At 38.1% G+C, this 15,010-nt stretch overlaps 1 protein-coding gene and 1 pseudogene across 3 annotated transcripts; both read right to left on the reverse strand.

Annotated features, from left to right (window-relative positions):
- Positions 1 to 4,616: 4,616 nt before the first annotated feature.
- LOC113276339 lies at positions 4,617 to 8,680 on the reverse strand (annotated as a pseudogene).
- A 1,411-nt stretch (positions 8,681 to 10,091) lies between these two features.
- On the reverse strand, positions 10,092 to 14,118 carry LOC113276340 (E2F transcription factor-like E2FE). Of its 3 annotated transcripts, XR_003324323.1 has the most exons (11): positions 13,505 to 14,118; positions 13,326 to 13,393; positions 13,110 to 13,240; positions 12,946 to 13,002; positions 12,740 to 12,863; positions 12,543 to 12,634; positions 12,388 to 12,460; positions 12,213 to 12,286; positions 11,928 to 12,126; positions 11,745 to 11,848; positions 10,092 to 10,427 (listed from the first exon to the last, which is right to left on the reverse strand). XR_003324323.1 is itself a non-coding variant. In XM_026525929.1 (10 exons), the coding sequence occupies exons 1-10, from the start codon at positions 13,651 to 13,653 to the stop codon at positions 10,336 to 10,338; spliced, it is 1,230 nt and encodes a 409-aa protein (XP_026381714.1). In that variant the 5' UTR covers positions 13,654 to 14,118; the 3' UTR covers positions 10,092 to 10,335. The 3 variants fall into 3 exon arrangements, 2 of the variants coding, with proteins under 2 accessions (XP_026381714.1, XP_026381713.1); XM_026525929.1 differs by having other exon boundaries at positions 11,745 to 12,126; positions 12,213 to 12,274; XM_026525928.1 differs by having other exon boundaries at positions 11,745 to 12,126.
- Positions 14,119 to 15,010: the final 892 nt, after the last annotated feature.

The following is a 15,010-nucleotide window of genomic DNA, read 5'->3' on the forward strand; positions in this document are numbered from 1 at the left end:
GATTCATGTTCATGGAAGTGTTCTTGCTGTGCTTAATTGCTTAAGGGTAGATTTAATCTTTGTACTACAACATATTACTTTCACCTTGTTTGTTATATGCAACCTAGGTAGTTGGAATACTTCTATGTTGCTGTGCTGCAATTCAAGCTTAAATGAATAGATTTATTATTTGATTAGTTGTGCTTTAATCAGACAATTAATGCTTAGGATAAACACTTCAATTGTGATTATTTATCCATCTTCAGATCACCCTGGATAAATGGTAGACTTGTATCTTGTCCAACATCCATTACAAGGGACAAGAACATCACCGTAACTGAATTACTTAGCTAAGATTAGGTGGTGGATTCAAAAACCCTAGTAGTGTTCCCACAACTGTTTACTTTCATCTTCTTTTATTCACTACACTAGTTCACTGCCTTTGGCTCAATGCCATTGTTTCACAGTTATTCCTTGGTTCACTATCTCACTGCCACTTAGTTACTTGTTTAGATAACTTTAGCTTAGGAAGATTTCAACACACACCCTAGTCCCTGTGGAATGACCCGTATTTGCACACACATACTACAATCGACACCGTGCACTTGCGGTATAACCGCAGGCCCTGCCATCTTTATCTTTGCTCTTCATTTTATACACCAATCCGGGCCTGCCAGAGAGCTTATGGACTTTGGTTTGTTTCAGGACCAATTGCAATGATGGCCTGGATCAGTGGTTGCAGTTTCAGTTGAAGCTCTTGATGACTAAATCATGGGTTTGTTCTTATTACAAAACCACAGTAAGTATTTCTCATTGTTCTTCTCCCCAATTTATATTTTTTTTGAAGTTTTGTCTGCTTTTAACATAGGTTGGTATATATGCATAGGAAGTTTAAACTTAGCAGATACTTTTCATCTATAACTTTATGCATGGATTTCGAACTTGAAGTCTTAAAATTTGCAGCTTCAAGTTGGTTTATCAGCTCTAGCTGCGAACATAGAAAATTTGCAGTAAGTTTCTATGTACAGTCTAAGTTATATAAATTTGTGAACATAGGAATTTCTATGAACTGATACTTATGGGAATTTGTATACATTCCCCTACTATTTGATACTTAGAATAATTTAAGTTCTATTTTGTATGAATCCTTTGTATGAATCCATTTGAATGTGATAAGAATTGATTGAATGGACATGAATTTGATTGAAAAAAATATTGTTGATTGTGAAGGAGAAATGAAAGGTGTATGCAGGTGGTTATTTTGAATTCCGACGTATTCCGGCCGAGAATGAGCTGTCGGTCAACCTTGACCTGGTCAAAATTGGTCATTGCTGACTGATTTTGACCAGGTCAAGGTTGACCGGCAGTAATTTTTTTACTGTTGCAAAAAAATTCGTAGCGGCTTCAGCTTGTTACAACATTCTGTTACTAAATAAATTCGTAACGGCTCTAGCATGTTACGACAGTGCCACGTAGTAACGGCTCTTCGCTGTTACAAGAGCCGTTACAAAAAAAAATCTTAACGGCTAGTGGGCCGTTACAAAAAATTTGTAGCACCCCTTTTCGTAACGGTCCTGAACAGTTACAACCCCGATTCGTAACGCTCAATAACCGTTTCGAATCGGAAAAAATGGTGTATTGCATGTTGGTTCACAAATAGTAAACCGAGGTTACCATATGATTACTCTCATATCAACCTTATTCATCTCAACCATAACTAGTTCAAATGACTCAAATGAAACTAGTTAAAGAGTTGTTCAATTGTTATAGAAAACACAATTGAAACCAAATCGGTTTGATTCACTTGAATCAATCATGAAATTATAGCCACAATTTGCAAAGATTGCATTCCTTATGATTTAATTGTTTAAATTCATGAACTGACCGATTTGACAAAGTAACCAGCTTAAGTATGTGTATGGGTATGCGTATTTGAGTTTGTTTAGTTTCCATACTCAGCAGAAATTTTCGGTTCGAAAACTTCCGCCAGTATGCGTACGGGTACGCATACTTAACCTGTCTCCTTCACCAATTTCGCATACACACATATGCATACACTTGGCTCCCGGTTTATGGATTTATACACTAATGTGCGAACACATTATATATGCTTATATTCAAACATGGTTACATTCTCAACTCTTTATTTCAATCATTGAAACATTCTTATATAATAACAATAGCCGTTTTCACACACTATTAGCATCAAAGCAATTTTCAAGATATTGAAATAATCATTATCGAAACATTCCAAGCCTACATCAAATGATTGTATAACACAAACCATGTAAGACGTTACTCGGCAATTTTCTCATGATATAAGATGAACTTGGTTGAAGCGAAAGCTTACCAACACATATTTCGAGAAATATGTAAGCGAGATATACTCAGCTCGAAATCTCAAATTTGTATAGAGAAAACTATATCTTAACACGACTTATGTCTCAATATAGGAGATAGTATAAATAGACTTCCCAAGTGATAGATGAGTTCAAGTCTCCACATACCTTTTGTCGAAGAAGTTCCACAAGCTCCCCTTAGTAGTTCTTCGTCTTCAAATGATGAACTCTGTGAAATCTAAGCTCAACTACACTATCTATGTCCTAGTCCGAAACATCTATAAATAGGCTAGAAATCAAGACTTATAGTTTTGATCACTAACATTGACAAACATGCTTGAGATAGCAATGCACGCGAGTTCGACCGAGCAGTGCTCTCACACATTCTGCTTTCTATCAAAAAAAAAAAAAAAAAAAAACCCTGATGACTTCTTCTCCATTGAAATGGTTGGCTTTCATGGTGGAGGACCATAAAGAGTTTGGTTCAGATATAAGCCTCCAAGTTATTCTAGTGATCATACCACTGTTAAAGAATTCCATATTCCTGAAACCAAGACCAAATTATATCTTTGTGTTTGCACACAGAACCCCAAGCAATGATGTATAAGCCTTTAGTCTTCTCAAGGTCTTTATCTATAAGAAATCTCTTTGAAGTTTTTCAATTTCACGTCAAGTCTTCTTTGATAACTTGAAGCAGTTCATCTGGTAATTGAAGTGGAAGTAACACTAACAATCATAGTGGCTCTGCCATTTGGGGATAGATTTTAACTTTTCCATCCAGCTAACCTGAATTTCAGCTTATCAATGCAAGGTTTGAAATCCCGGATCTAGATTTTATTATGGAGAAAGGGGGGCCCAAGTACTTGTCTTTGGAATCAATCCTTTGACCTTAATGTAGTTGTTTATGTTGTTGGAAATGTCGGGATCAGTGTTCTTGCTGAACAAAATCCCAGATTTTGAGAACTTTATCATTTGTCCTGAAGAGTTGATGAAGTTATTGAAGGATACCTATCATATTTTTGTATTCATGCATGATAAGACCATACAATCATCTACAAATAAGAGGTGGCTGATGGGTAACGCACCATGACATATTTGGGTACCATGAATCAGGTAAGATGTTCAGCATTCATGGGGGATTTTATGCATAAAATGAATATGTAGGGGGATAAGGCGTCCCCTTGTCTGAGACCTCTGGATGGACTGAAGAATTTGCCATGGGCACCATTAACCAGCACAACCAGGTTGGTGGTAGAGATACATTGATGAACGAGGTTGCACCACCTGTCGCTGAATCCTATTTGTTTCATGATAGCAAGAAGGAAACTCCAATATACTCAATCAAAGGCCTTTGGTGTATCAATTTTGATTCACATTAGACCTTTGTCACTCTTTTTTACCATTTTTAGTATACATATGGTGGATGACTTCATGGGCAATAGCTATGTTATCAGAGATTTTCCTGCCATGTGTGATAGCTGATTGAAATGGGGAGGTGAGTTTGGGAAGGAGCGGTTTTAGTCCTTGGGAAATTAGTTTATATATGATTTTGTAGGTGGTATTGCAAAGGGAGATAGGTCTGAAGTGGGAAGGTGTTGTGGGTGATTCAGTTTTCGGTATGAGGGAGAGAAAGTGGAGCTCATTTCTTTTAGGATAAAGCCAGAGCTAAAGAAATGTTGGACCGTGTTCACAATATCTTCTCCAACAACACTCTAATTGGCTTGAAAGAGGTTAGGTTGGAACCCATTAGGACCTAGAGCTTTATCTCCTTTCGTACTGAATAAGACATTCTTGATTTCTAAAGTGTTAGGTGTTGACATGAGGTGTTCATTTGCAGTAAAGGATATGAATGGGGGTATGAGGTTGATGATATTTGGGTTAATGGTGATAGGATCAGCAGTAGCCATTCTTTCAAAATGATCTGTGAAGCAATTTATTATCTCAGAGCTATCAGTGATCCAGTCATCTTTGTCATTTTTGTATAGCATCAATGTTGTTTCTTCTCATTCTTTTCCTGACTGAATCATGAAAGAATTTAGTGTTTCTATCCCCTAATCTAATAGATTGATCTATGCTTTTTGTTCTCCAGAAACTTTCTTGGATGTCATACCAATATTTTATGTTTTCCTTGGCTTCTCTGATGGCAGCACCTCTAGAGTTGTCATAGATATTCTTGTCTCAGCTTTACAATCTTCAAGATTAGTTTTTATGTTGCCATAAACTTCTTTGTACCAGAGTTCAACTTTGATTTTGACATCTTTCAGTTTTCTAGCAATCATATAAACAGAGGACTCGGAGTAACTTTGGTCCAACATTTAGAGAAAATATCCTTACAATCCTTGTGGTCAAGCCAGGGACCAAAGAAATTGATTAATCCAATTGATCTCAGTTAAAGCAGAAGAATTATTCTTCAGGTATATTATTCCACCGGTAAAGGTCATGGGTATTGATGCTAACTTATGGCACAACACAACAAGAATCTTGTGTATTACTGTGTGTCATCTAATATCCTATACCAAAGACCAAAACCCTTTTCCAGTAACAAGTATCGGGTCGGATGAGTAGGAGACAATGTTAATTCCCGAAAGTAAGACAGGGATTTTACGCCGGCCTGCATACGCCTTGCACAACCCGAAGGCAAAAAGAAGTTTGACACATGCCGTGCCGCAAAGGTTACGGAGCAGTGAGTGGGTACACTATTTTAGTTGGGTTTACGCATTCATGACCATTAAAGTAGCATACCGTAGTCCCTGCTTAGCCGATGGTGTAACAAGTTCGCATGCTGAAGGTATAGCCACGAAAGAGTTGACCCTGATGACTGGCCCGTACACATGAACAAGAATCCATGTATACGACTTGCCACCCAGATGAGCATGTCACCAGATGCTACATAACAACACGCCTTAACGCTCAGCATAGTTGAGGGGTCTGGCAGTCTGGTCATCCCGGCCCAGGCCATTGCAATGATCTATCCCCATCACGATGAAATTTTCGAAGATTACCCGGGCCTGTCGGCCAAGGCTATATACTCGTTGAATACATCAGTGTAGCGCGCATAGTGCGACTCCAAAAATATCATCATATGCATCTTTATGCAGTCACATAGTGCGACTCCAATCACATCTTAGCAGCAAAAATTACCCTTCGATGCTATTGTGAGAACTCCAGAAAAATTTGCTACAAATTAGTTGACATAAAGCTGAAGATCAGGTTGCCTTGTGTTGGGTTGCGCCTTGAATGGTATGCACAGCCATCTAAAATGTTTCTGCATATGAGCCTGCTCTTGTAAGCCTGCCAACCTCTTGCTAGCATGATGCTGGAACTTTTAGTAAGGAAGCAAGAGCTCAGTCCAATACAAAGATGACCACTACCTCCATGGTGTGTAAGAAAATTTAGAAATCATCAGCCTGTTTGTAGGACGAGAAAGACATTTTAATGGCAGCTTTTCTCAGATAACCATAACCAATCTTGGGTCCTCAGTTTTCCATTTTGCCTCTTGAGTGGAATTTTTACCCCTACACAGTGTTAAACTTTTCTTTCCATGGATCTGTAAGCTTCCTCAGCACCTAGTTTACCTTACATACCAAAGAGGACGCAATTTGAATAGCAAGCAAGGTACAAAACACTATCTTCCACCGCCATTGGTTGCCTGAATGGGTTTATCTGAATCTGCAATTGAAGCCAGTTACGTAATTTCATTTTCAGTATCTTCCTGTCTGAAATTGAATTATGGAATGGCAATTTCTAATACACATACAGGAACTGTTAGAGGGCATTTCCTTACAGTGCCAATGCAAGATGTGCAGCTTCTTCGCAGTAGTCAGAGAATATCGCCGGCACATTCATCTCCTTGATCAACTCCTGAGATTATAACATTATATGACAATGCTAAGAATCTCGCAAAAAGAAATTCCAAATAAAGAGGATAAACCAATTCCTTGGACTAGAATGCAATTTGCTAAACGGTAAAGAAGACATACAATGGTTGGTAACCAGCTAGGATAAGCAGCAATCCCAGCGTTAGGAGCAATAATAAGATCCGGAGCAGGGTCCTGTACCATTATAACAAGTTGTAGGTAAGAAGTACTGGTGACGAAGAGCATATATACAGAGAGAGTGAGAGAGAGAGAGAGAGAGAGAGAGAGAGAGAGAGAGAGAGAGAGAGTACCTTCTTTGACTTTCTATACAGGTCATGATATAAACCTTTGTGAAGCTGCAAGGACACAGCAGCAGTTGTGCCATCAGATATGCGCCACTCAGCTTCAGTCCGGGACTTACAATTACATTCTATATCAACACAGTGGGCATAGCTGTGGAGGTTGATTTTACTGTCATCCCTACTTATCAAAAGAAGAAAATAAGCCAATGAGGCAAACTGGGAACAGCATATCTCAAACAAGTCTAACATGTACCATTTAAGGAACAAGTAAAGAACCAAAGTAGTGTTCACTTGCAAACAAGTTCATTCGCCGAGCTGCACAATGGAAAAAGAAAACAGAATGGAAGTATTCCGTCGACCAACCTCGATTGTGGAACTTCTGGTCCAAAAAAATCTATATGCACCTGAAGACCAGGAAATAGAGAATGTAGCTCACTAAAGACAGCAAGTTCACAAAGCTCTATATCAGGCCCTTGTTTAAGAAAAACAAAAATAATGAGTACACAAAAGTTTGTTTGATAACAGAAATAGAGCATTAAACAATGATACTTCAAATATAAACAAAAAAAATGGAAAAATGAGTTAGCTCTTTAAACAGCAAGCAGATGCATACCTAGATAGTGTATATGAAGTTTGTTTGTAACTTTGAAAGTCGAGTGACTTATACCAGCAAGCTTAACAGCATGAAATATGGTAAGTGGCTGAAATATTAAAAAGCATATCGATAGTTACTATACAACGGTGTATGTAAGACTCTCACCAAAGCTCAACTGAAAGTAGTTCATGCAGGTATGATAAAGAAAACCAACCCAGTGTAGAAGTAAAGCTGCAGGTGAGCGCAACGGAAGACACCTCCATTCATAATAGTCCTTCCAATTACTCAATTGAGTTGATATTGGATTTACTGGGTCTGCAAGTTTATTCAATTGTCTAAATTATATACTCCCTCCGTCCTAGTTTACTTACCAAAATAGGATTTTGCAAAAACTTGAAACAAATTCAAATTACTTCCAGATACACCATCAATCTTTCAAATCACATGTTTAATATACAAGTTTTTGTATCCTAGTTTTTATTTCTTTCTTGATAATTAGATAATTTTAGCGGGAAATATAGTAATTTTTTGGTACACTTTTGTTAAAAAAAACACAATTTTGGCAAGTAAACTAGGACGGAGGGAGTATCAATTTGTGCTAAGAAAAAGAAACCAAAAAAGAAGAAAAAAAAGGCTTACCACGACATGGGCATAAGTCACTTGGAAGACCCCAACCATCGTTGTCCCTGCCACTAAAATAAAATGTTGTTGGCAAACAGTTCTGATAGTGTAAACAAGGATACAAAAAATACAACCCAGACTACAACACAAACAGAAAGATACAAAAAAGCAAGAAAAAGAAAAAACCTTGAGTAATCAAAAGAAGTACTTGATGTCCAGCAACTACACTCAAATTTCCACATTCCGACATGATGAATGTCTCTTTTCATCAAGAAAGAACACCGAGTAACCTCCCTTTCACAAACCTACTTGACAAGGACCAACAAAAACAGGTCAAATAAAACCAATAGACAAACCAATGTTGGCTAATTTCAAATGTTTGGATATTTATCCACTTACCTGGAACGTAGATTCACTAGAAAATGTAAATGGGAAATCATGTAGGATATGCGAGTTCAACATTTATTGCTCTAATCTTGCACATTCTTCTTTATGTTCACTCCAATGCGAAACCTGGGGAATTATGAAAGACACATAAGAGGCTATAACAAGTTAACAACCATTGAAACCGACCACTAGGTACTTCATCTTAAACGCATTTTCTCAAACAAGTAAGAGACACTAGTGTTATTAGCGTTCCAACTAAAACCTAGAAAATTGAATAAGCACTTGTTTACAGAACTCGTAATTTTGCAGTTTTTATTATATTTTTCTTTTAGGTGATTTGGTTAGTTAGGTTGATTACATATGAATGAGAAAGATGAGCTGATAATGGTTAGAGAGTTCGAGAGAGAGAGACCTGATGGGAGATGGAGCAGTAAGCAACAGCTCCACAACGACCACAGCGTCTTGTTGGTGGTCCACCTGTGCATCGCTTTCCTCTTCCCTTAGCTACACACTCCATCTCTCTCTATCCGTCTCTCTGATCAAACTGGTGGGAGCTTCTTAGAAGGCTTCCTGACTCCTTTCTTGGCAAACCCCGTCAATTTTAAAATACAGCATGTAATTTTCGGTTTTTTAGTAACGTATCTCCTTATACCGACTCATCAAGTCGATTAGACTATTCGGGGATTATTATTATTTTAACTTTTTTTTTTCTTTTGAAGCATGTATATATTAAAAGGAACTAACTAGAGATTACACGGGGAAAGTAATTCTCCTAGAGTCACTTAACAGAATTTGACTAAGAAAAGGCGGGTTTGTTTGATCCCATATCGTTGTCGAATAGTTTCCTTCTTCGCTTCTATCTGCTGCAAAGTTTGATATACCATCCGCTGCTTGGTTGCCTTCTTTATAATGTGTTGAATGTGGCAACAAGTTATGTGGCGCATTCTTTGTTTGCTTTCTGCAATCATTTGTGATATATACCAAGGAGCTTCCGCTGATGTTCTTATAAAGTGCATCGAGTCCGTTTCAAGCCATTGTCTTTCCATTGCTATTCTGGTTGTTATTACGATTGCCCATGCCTCAGCCGTTAGCGCAGTAGTTAAACCTAGAGGTTGTGCAAGAGCCATAATGGTTCGTGCATTCAAGTCCCTGCAGATGAATCCCGTTCCCGCCATACCTGGATGGCCTCTAGCAGCCCCATCTGTGTTTATTTTTATCCAACTCGTATCTGGAATAGACCACCCGACTTGAATAATTGTAGTTGTTCTTGTGCTGGTTGTTGCAATCCTCGGAGTTGGATCTCCAGGTAATACATGTGGGGAGATTTTTCTTGCCCATTCAAATTCTTGTTGTTGTGCTACAGCTGTCCTCGGGATGTTTTCATGATGAGATTGGGATTGGTTGAAGACCAGATCATTTCTGGTTGTCCATAGTGCCCAGAAAAGAAAACAGAAACTTGTGATGGTGGTTTTATCAGTATAAGCTTGTAATAGGTGCAATATGGTTGTTCGAGGATTTAAGGTGATAGGATGGTTGTTATGTTGATGATGGTTTGTTGGTGTGCGGTTTAAGAGGTTGGTCCATGCCCCAATTGCCACCGGACATAATTGTGCACTATCTTGTGGTTGTGAACAGGTCTGCTGGTTGAAATTGCACTTCAAATTTTCGAGGTTATTCACCAGGAACAGAACGGGTTATAGTATGCAAAAGTTGCCCCACAAAAACCATCTTCACCTTCCGAGAGTTTTAAGTCTGTGTTAGAGAAATGATGATAACTATACTTTTACTAGAATGTCAAATTAGTTTATGAATATGGGGATGTCTAGAACGATGTTTCACTTGAAGTAGTGACTCTGAACTTGTCAATTTTCAAATTCCTGGCTCACTTACGAGTAAGTGCCGTGTAATCAAACTGGTCATTTGTCATTTGTATACCACAAAGAACACAACTTATTGCACGTCTAAAATGAAAATCAAAATAAGGCACATGAACAAAACATGTAGAGGAGGATTTGGAAACTTCGGAAACTCAGCAATGATCATTGATAATTTCATGGTTAATGAAACATAGGACAGCCAATGTAGGTGACGCATAGAGAGCATACACACAATGCAAGGCCATCACTTGCTTGTTGATAAAAATGAGCAGAAGAAAATAAGATAAACCTAATGTTAAAAGAGAAAAATCGAATTCATTCTTGTACACTCTGTACTATGGTTATTTAGAGAGGAAGGCCGGGAAGAGAGAAATAGACTCATGAAAATTGTTGTAATGGATGGGTCCCTGCGATTTCTACATACCACGTCTTCCAAGCCTCCATGTAATGAGCAAAGAGATCGCTCAAAGCTGCCAAGGAAACAACAAAAGCTTGTCAGAGTCGTAAATTAAAATTTTCCGATGTAGATTAAAAAAGATGACAAAAGATGCCAAGTAAGAATCACTGAGGAAGGAAACTTAACAGAATCATGGTATAAATAATTGAGCACTAAATTTACTTCTTTGAACATCCGGTTAATAATAAGTTTTCATAGTTCTTGCACAGTCAAAAGCAAGTTTTCAAAGTTCTTTGCGCATCCTGTTAACAAGTTTTCATAGTTCTTGCACAGTCTGGAGCGATACACTCAGCGTCTAGAGTAATGATATAACCTCACAACAATAACAATATACTGGATTTAGGGACATGGACATAGTAAAAGTTTGCAATTTAAGCTAGGTAAATCACAAAATTACTATTAGAGTTGTCAACTAATACCACCAACTGCCTAAACTTGGGACAGCAAATCTACAGTATCAGCTGAGAGCCTGCTAACAATCTATGTTCACTCCCCCACAATAATTGTAATGCCCCTAAAATGTATTATACAATTTTTAAGTACAACTAACCCTCGCCGTCCACAAAGGTGACATTCAATTGGCTAAATGCTGTGAAGGTCAAAAGGTTGAACGCATGGATATGACTACAATGACCATTACAATACAGTCATAATATCAAGGAGTCGTGAAAGTCTTGAGACCCCGTACACCTGGATAAGTAATACTACATGATCAGAGTCTACCTGTGTTAAGACTCTCATGATTAAATAATACACATCTGCTATTTTAACAAGGCTTGTACAATTTAATGCAAGAAGTTACAAAAGCAGTGTGTAATGCGTATCAGCATAATACATGATTATTAACCAATCTTAGATGGGTCCAAGTAAACTATCAATATGAAGGAATACTAGCTACTAGGCTGCTAGATCCAAATCAATCACAGGATCTCCATCTAATGCTTATGCTATTCTCAGTTGTTGATCCAGGACTTCTTCATAAATGCATGGGCAAGGGGGGATGGTTGGCAATATCAAAGGAACATACAGTATCATAGACCTCTGATTAGATTGGGATGGATGAGGTAAACATTACTAATCAAGGTCATAGGGTTTGAGTATAATGTAATTGAATAGAGAGAATGTGAAAGCCAGTAAACTATTCTAGATGTTTATATTTCTACGACCTGAGATGTCTTGATATCTGTTTGGTTGTATAACATAATACAATAGTGACAGAAATGAAATGAATGGAGCAAATGATGTGTGCTGCAACTTTAAATAGATTCAGACCAATCACATACAATGAAGGAGATATTGTTAAGCCTGGAAGATCAGTGATGAAACGTACCTTGGTTATGATATCTTGGACGATACGAAGCCGCAAGGTTCTCCCAGTCCTGAACACTTCTTAAGCTTTTCTTTTCAGGATCCACTTTCGGAAGACCAGCTGGGCTGAAAGGACCAAAGACAACACTCTTAGAGCTTTGCTTAGCCTGCTGATCTTGATGTAAAGGATCTGTCAAAGCCTCACATTTCACTTGTACACTAGTATTTTCATATTGTTTTCTATCGGCCATTGAAACCATCTTAGCCCTCTTAACATCGAGATTGGTAATCTCAGTACCAAACACTCTTTTCTTCGTGTCAAGAGATGCAAGAGATTCATTAGGAATTTTGCCGCTCAAGCCCAACCACCTGAATGCAGGTTTCCTACTCTCTGCATGATGGGTCTGCCAATTACAATAGCATAGGTCAGTTGGTTCCTTCGTTTACTTTCTGAATGTTTGGTCTTAAAATATTTTCAAAATATGCTAACCTTCTCAATCAGATTCATAGATGACAACACATTGGCAATGTCATATAGTCGCCTCACTTTTGCTGCAGAATTATCTTACAACCACAGTATTAGTCAAGGAACTTGGAATTGTTTCCTTCAATAACTAAAGAACAGCTAGGCAGTAGACATTCATAAAAGGAGGAAAGTCAATTACTTTGCAGATGTGATGAGTTATGAATGTCACCGAGCAAAATCTTTGCAGCTTCATCCAAGGAAACTAAATCATTCTACACGAGAAGAAAAAGTATATGAACATATAATCACATATATCTGAATGTAAAAAACAACCTCAAATGCCCCGCAACTTACATCTCGGCAAATAAAGAGCTTGACAAAATTCTGTGTGAGAAGTCCTAACGATTTCTCCCTTCTATTATCGGCAGAACCAGCAGAACTACCATCTAAGGGCAACAAACCAAAAACAAGTCAAATCCCAAACCCACCAGATGTGCTAGATCTATTTATTCATACAACCCACAATGAAAGTCAAAAGGTAGAACAAATACCAGGTTTGGAAGGTGAAGAACCAGGCAAACTAGGGCATGTATTGTCTTGTTTAATTGAAGTAGTTGAGTTGGACATTGTTGCATTGGAAATATTCTCGTCTTGCTCAGATTCAGAAACCTGAGACTATATAAAACAGAAATCTCACTTCAACAATACAAAAATAAAAGAATAAAACCAAAATGAATCCCTAACCAATTTATCTTACTTTGACGAATTTCTTCGATTCAAATACATTCAAGCTGGTCTCCTTTGAAGCTTCTTCCTACACAAATCAAACCCAAACCCTAAGTCAACCCAATATTCTTTAGAACATTATTGTCTGTGAAATCAAGAAAACCCTAGAATTGATTTTCAAGATATTTATATTACCTTTAATTCTTCTAGAGCTTTAGGAATTCCAGCAAACCCAATCCAAGCATACTGATTCTTAGCTTTTCTAGTTAAAACCCCAATACTTTCTAACACATTAACAATATCATAAATCCGCCGTCTCTCCACACCTAAAACCCACAAATCAAATCAACCCCGCAATTCCTAATTAATCAAATTTAACAAAAAAATTAAAGATGTCATAAATTTCAATACCTAATCGATTCGCTGCATCATCTAATCCAATAAATCGAACTTCAGGCCGATTATATAACCCTAAAAAGCTGCACAAATCACAAAATTCGTCGATAATCTTGCCCCCACCATTAAAATCAAAGCAGATCTAAGCAAAAGCAACAAAAAATTAATGAAAAATCAGACCCATAATATCTTACTTGGTGCATAATAATCCAAGAGACTTCTGCTTTCTACTGTAAGAATGATGTTTCGAGTCGTGATATAGCAGCGATGATAAGGAAGGGATCTGGTCATGTAAACCCTCCATCTGAATCTCTTCTTTCTTCTCAGACACTGCAAAATACATCTTCAAACAAGGAAACAAATTCTGCGATGATGAGGACAAACCCCTTGAATCAGATTTTAAGCTCTATGGAAAGATCGAACCACGGATTACCCTAATTTCTTTTAGGAGGGAAAAAGGATGAGAGAGAGTGAAAAATGACAGTGGCCGTTGAAACATATAAAAAGAGGAGGAGGAGAGGTGTTTTTAAAGTGTGTGGCGCGGTTTTACGGTATTTGAAAATTAGATTTGAGACTTGAAAACCCTAGGAGAGAGAGAGAAAATATAGAATTTGATTTTTGAATTTGTGAAACAGAGGGAATTTGAATTCTAGATCTGAGATTTAAGCGCGCGTCTCTGAATATCTGGTTTTTTTTAAATTAAATATATTTCATGCATGATTGATGTTATCGAGGGAATCTTTTTGAGTGATGAAGTTTACAGTAAGATCGAAATCTCAGATTGATGGGACTTGGGAGTACCAGATTATCGAATCACACACGTCATGATTAAAGCAGGGTGTTTCGCACTGTTATTACTTATTAGGGTTTTAGATACTAATATGTCGGGAAATGATCCTGACCGTTGGTTTTTGTATAGATGCATTCCTGCATCACTAGTAATTAGTCAGTTCGAAAGTAATCAGTCAGTCCGAAAGAAGTTTGAAATGCAGATGGCATTAAGTTTGAAATGTAGATGGCGTTCGCCGTTTGATCAAATTTAGCCTCCCTAGTTTGGGCGTGTGCATATTATTTGGGGCCCATAGACTACTTCATCTATCCAATAGAAAAGGATAAGGAGTGTTTAATTTTGCAGAAACTACCAATTATCCCCATTAAATCCTCATTGTACAAATAAAAGTGGTAATTATATAATTGACCCTTTGTTGATGGTGGTTTTTAGCTTAGGGTTAAAATCGTAAAACCGCACATCTGACATGATGTCACTATGACCATTACACATTTATTGAATCGATCAGCATGCCTATGTAAGAATTACAAGGTTACCCTTTTTTATGTGTCATGTTCCACGGCAAAACCCTTAACATTGACCGACATCATCTATGCAAAACCCTAATTCTCATGCTACCGCGACAAGGCATGGCAACCATGCCAGTCACATCTTTGCGCCAAGACATGCCAACCTGGCAAACCATGTCAGCCACATCTCCGCGCCAAGGCATGCCAACCATGCCAGCCGCATCAATGTGCCAATGGAAAACCATGTCAGCCACGTCTACCGTGCCAAGGCATGCCAACCATGCTAGCCGCACCATGCGTCAATGGCATGCCAAACCCTTGGCCCCACCATGCCAAGCCAACCGCACCTTGCCTTGGCCCCAACCATGCTACCGCACCATGCGCCAATGGCATGCCAAACC

This window comes from Papaver somniferum, chromosome 4, assembly GCF_003573695.1.
Source record: "Papaver somniferum cultivar HN1 chromosome 4, ASM357369v1, whole genome shotgun sequence".
NCBI lineage: Eukaryota > Viridiplantae > Streptophyta > Magnoliopsida > Ranunculales > Papaveraceae > Papaver > Papaver somniferum.

Coding starts and splice junctions, on each gene's coding strand:
- LOC113276340 (XM_026525928.1), bottom strand. CDS start 13,653: ATGTATTTTGCAGTGTCTGAGAAGAAAGAAGAGATTCAGATGGAGGGT. Junction 12,635..12,739: donor TTCTTCACCTTCCAAACCTG/GTATTTGTTCTA, acceptor TGTTGCCCTTAG/ATGGTAGTTCTGCTGGTTCT. Junction 10,428..11,744: donor TCCAAGATATCATAACCAAG/GTACGTTTCATC, acceptor TTTCCTTGGCAG/CTTTGAGCGATCTCTTTGCT.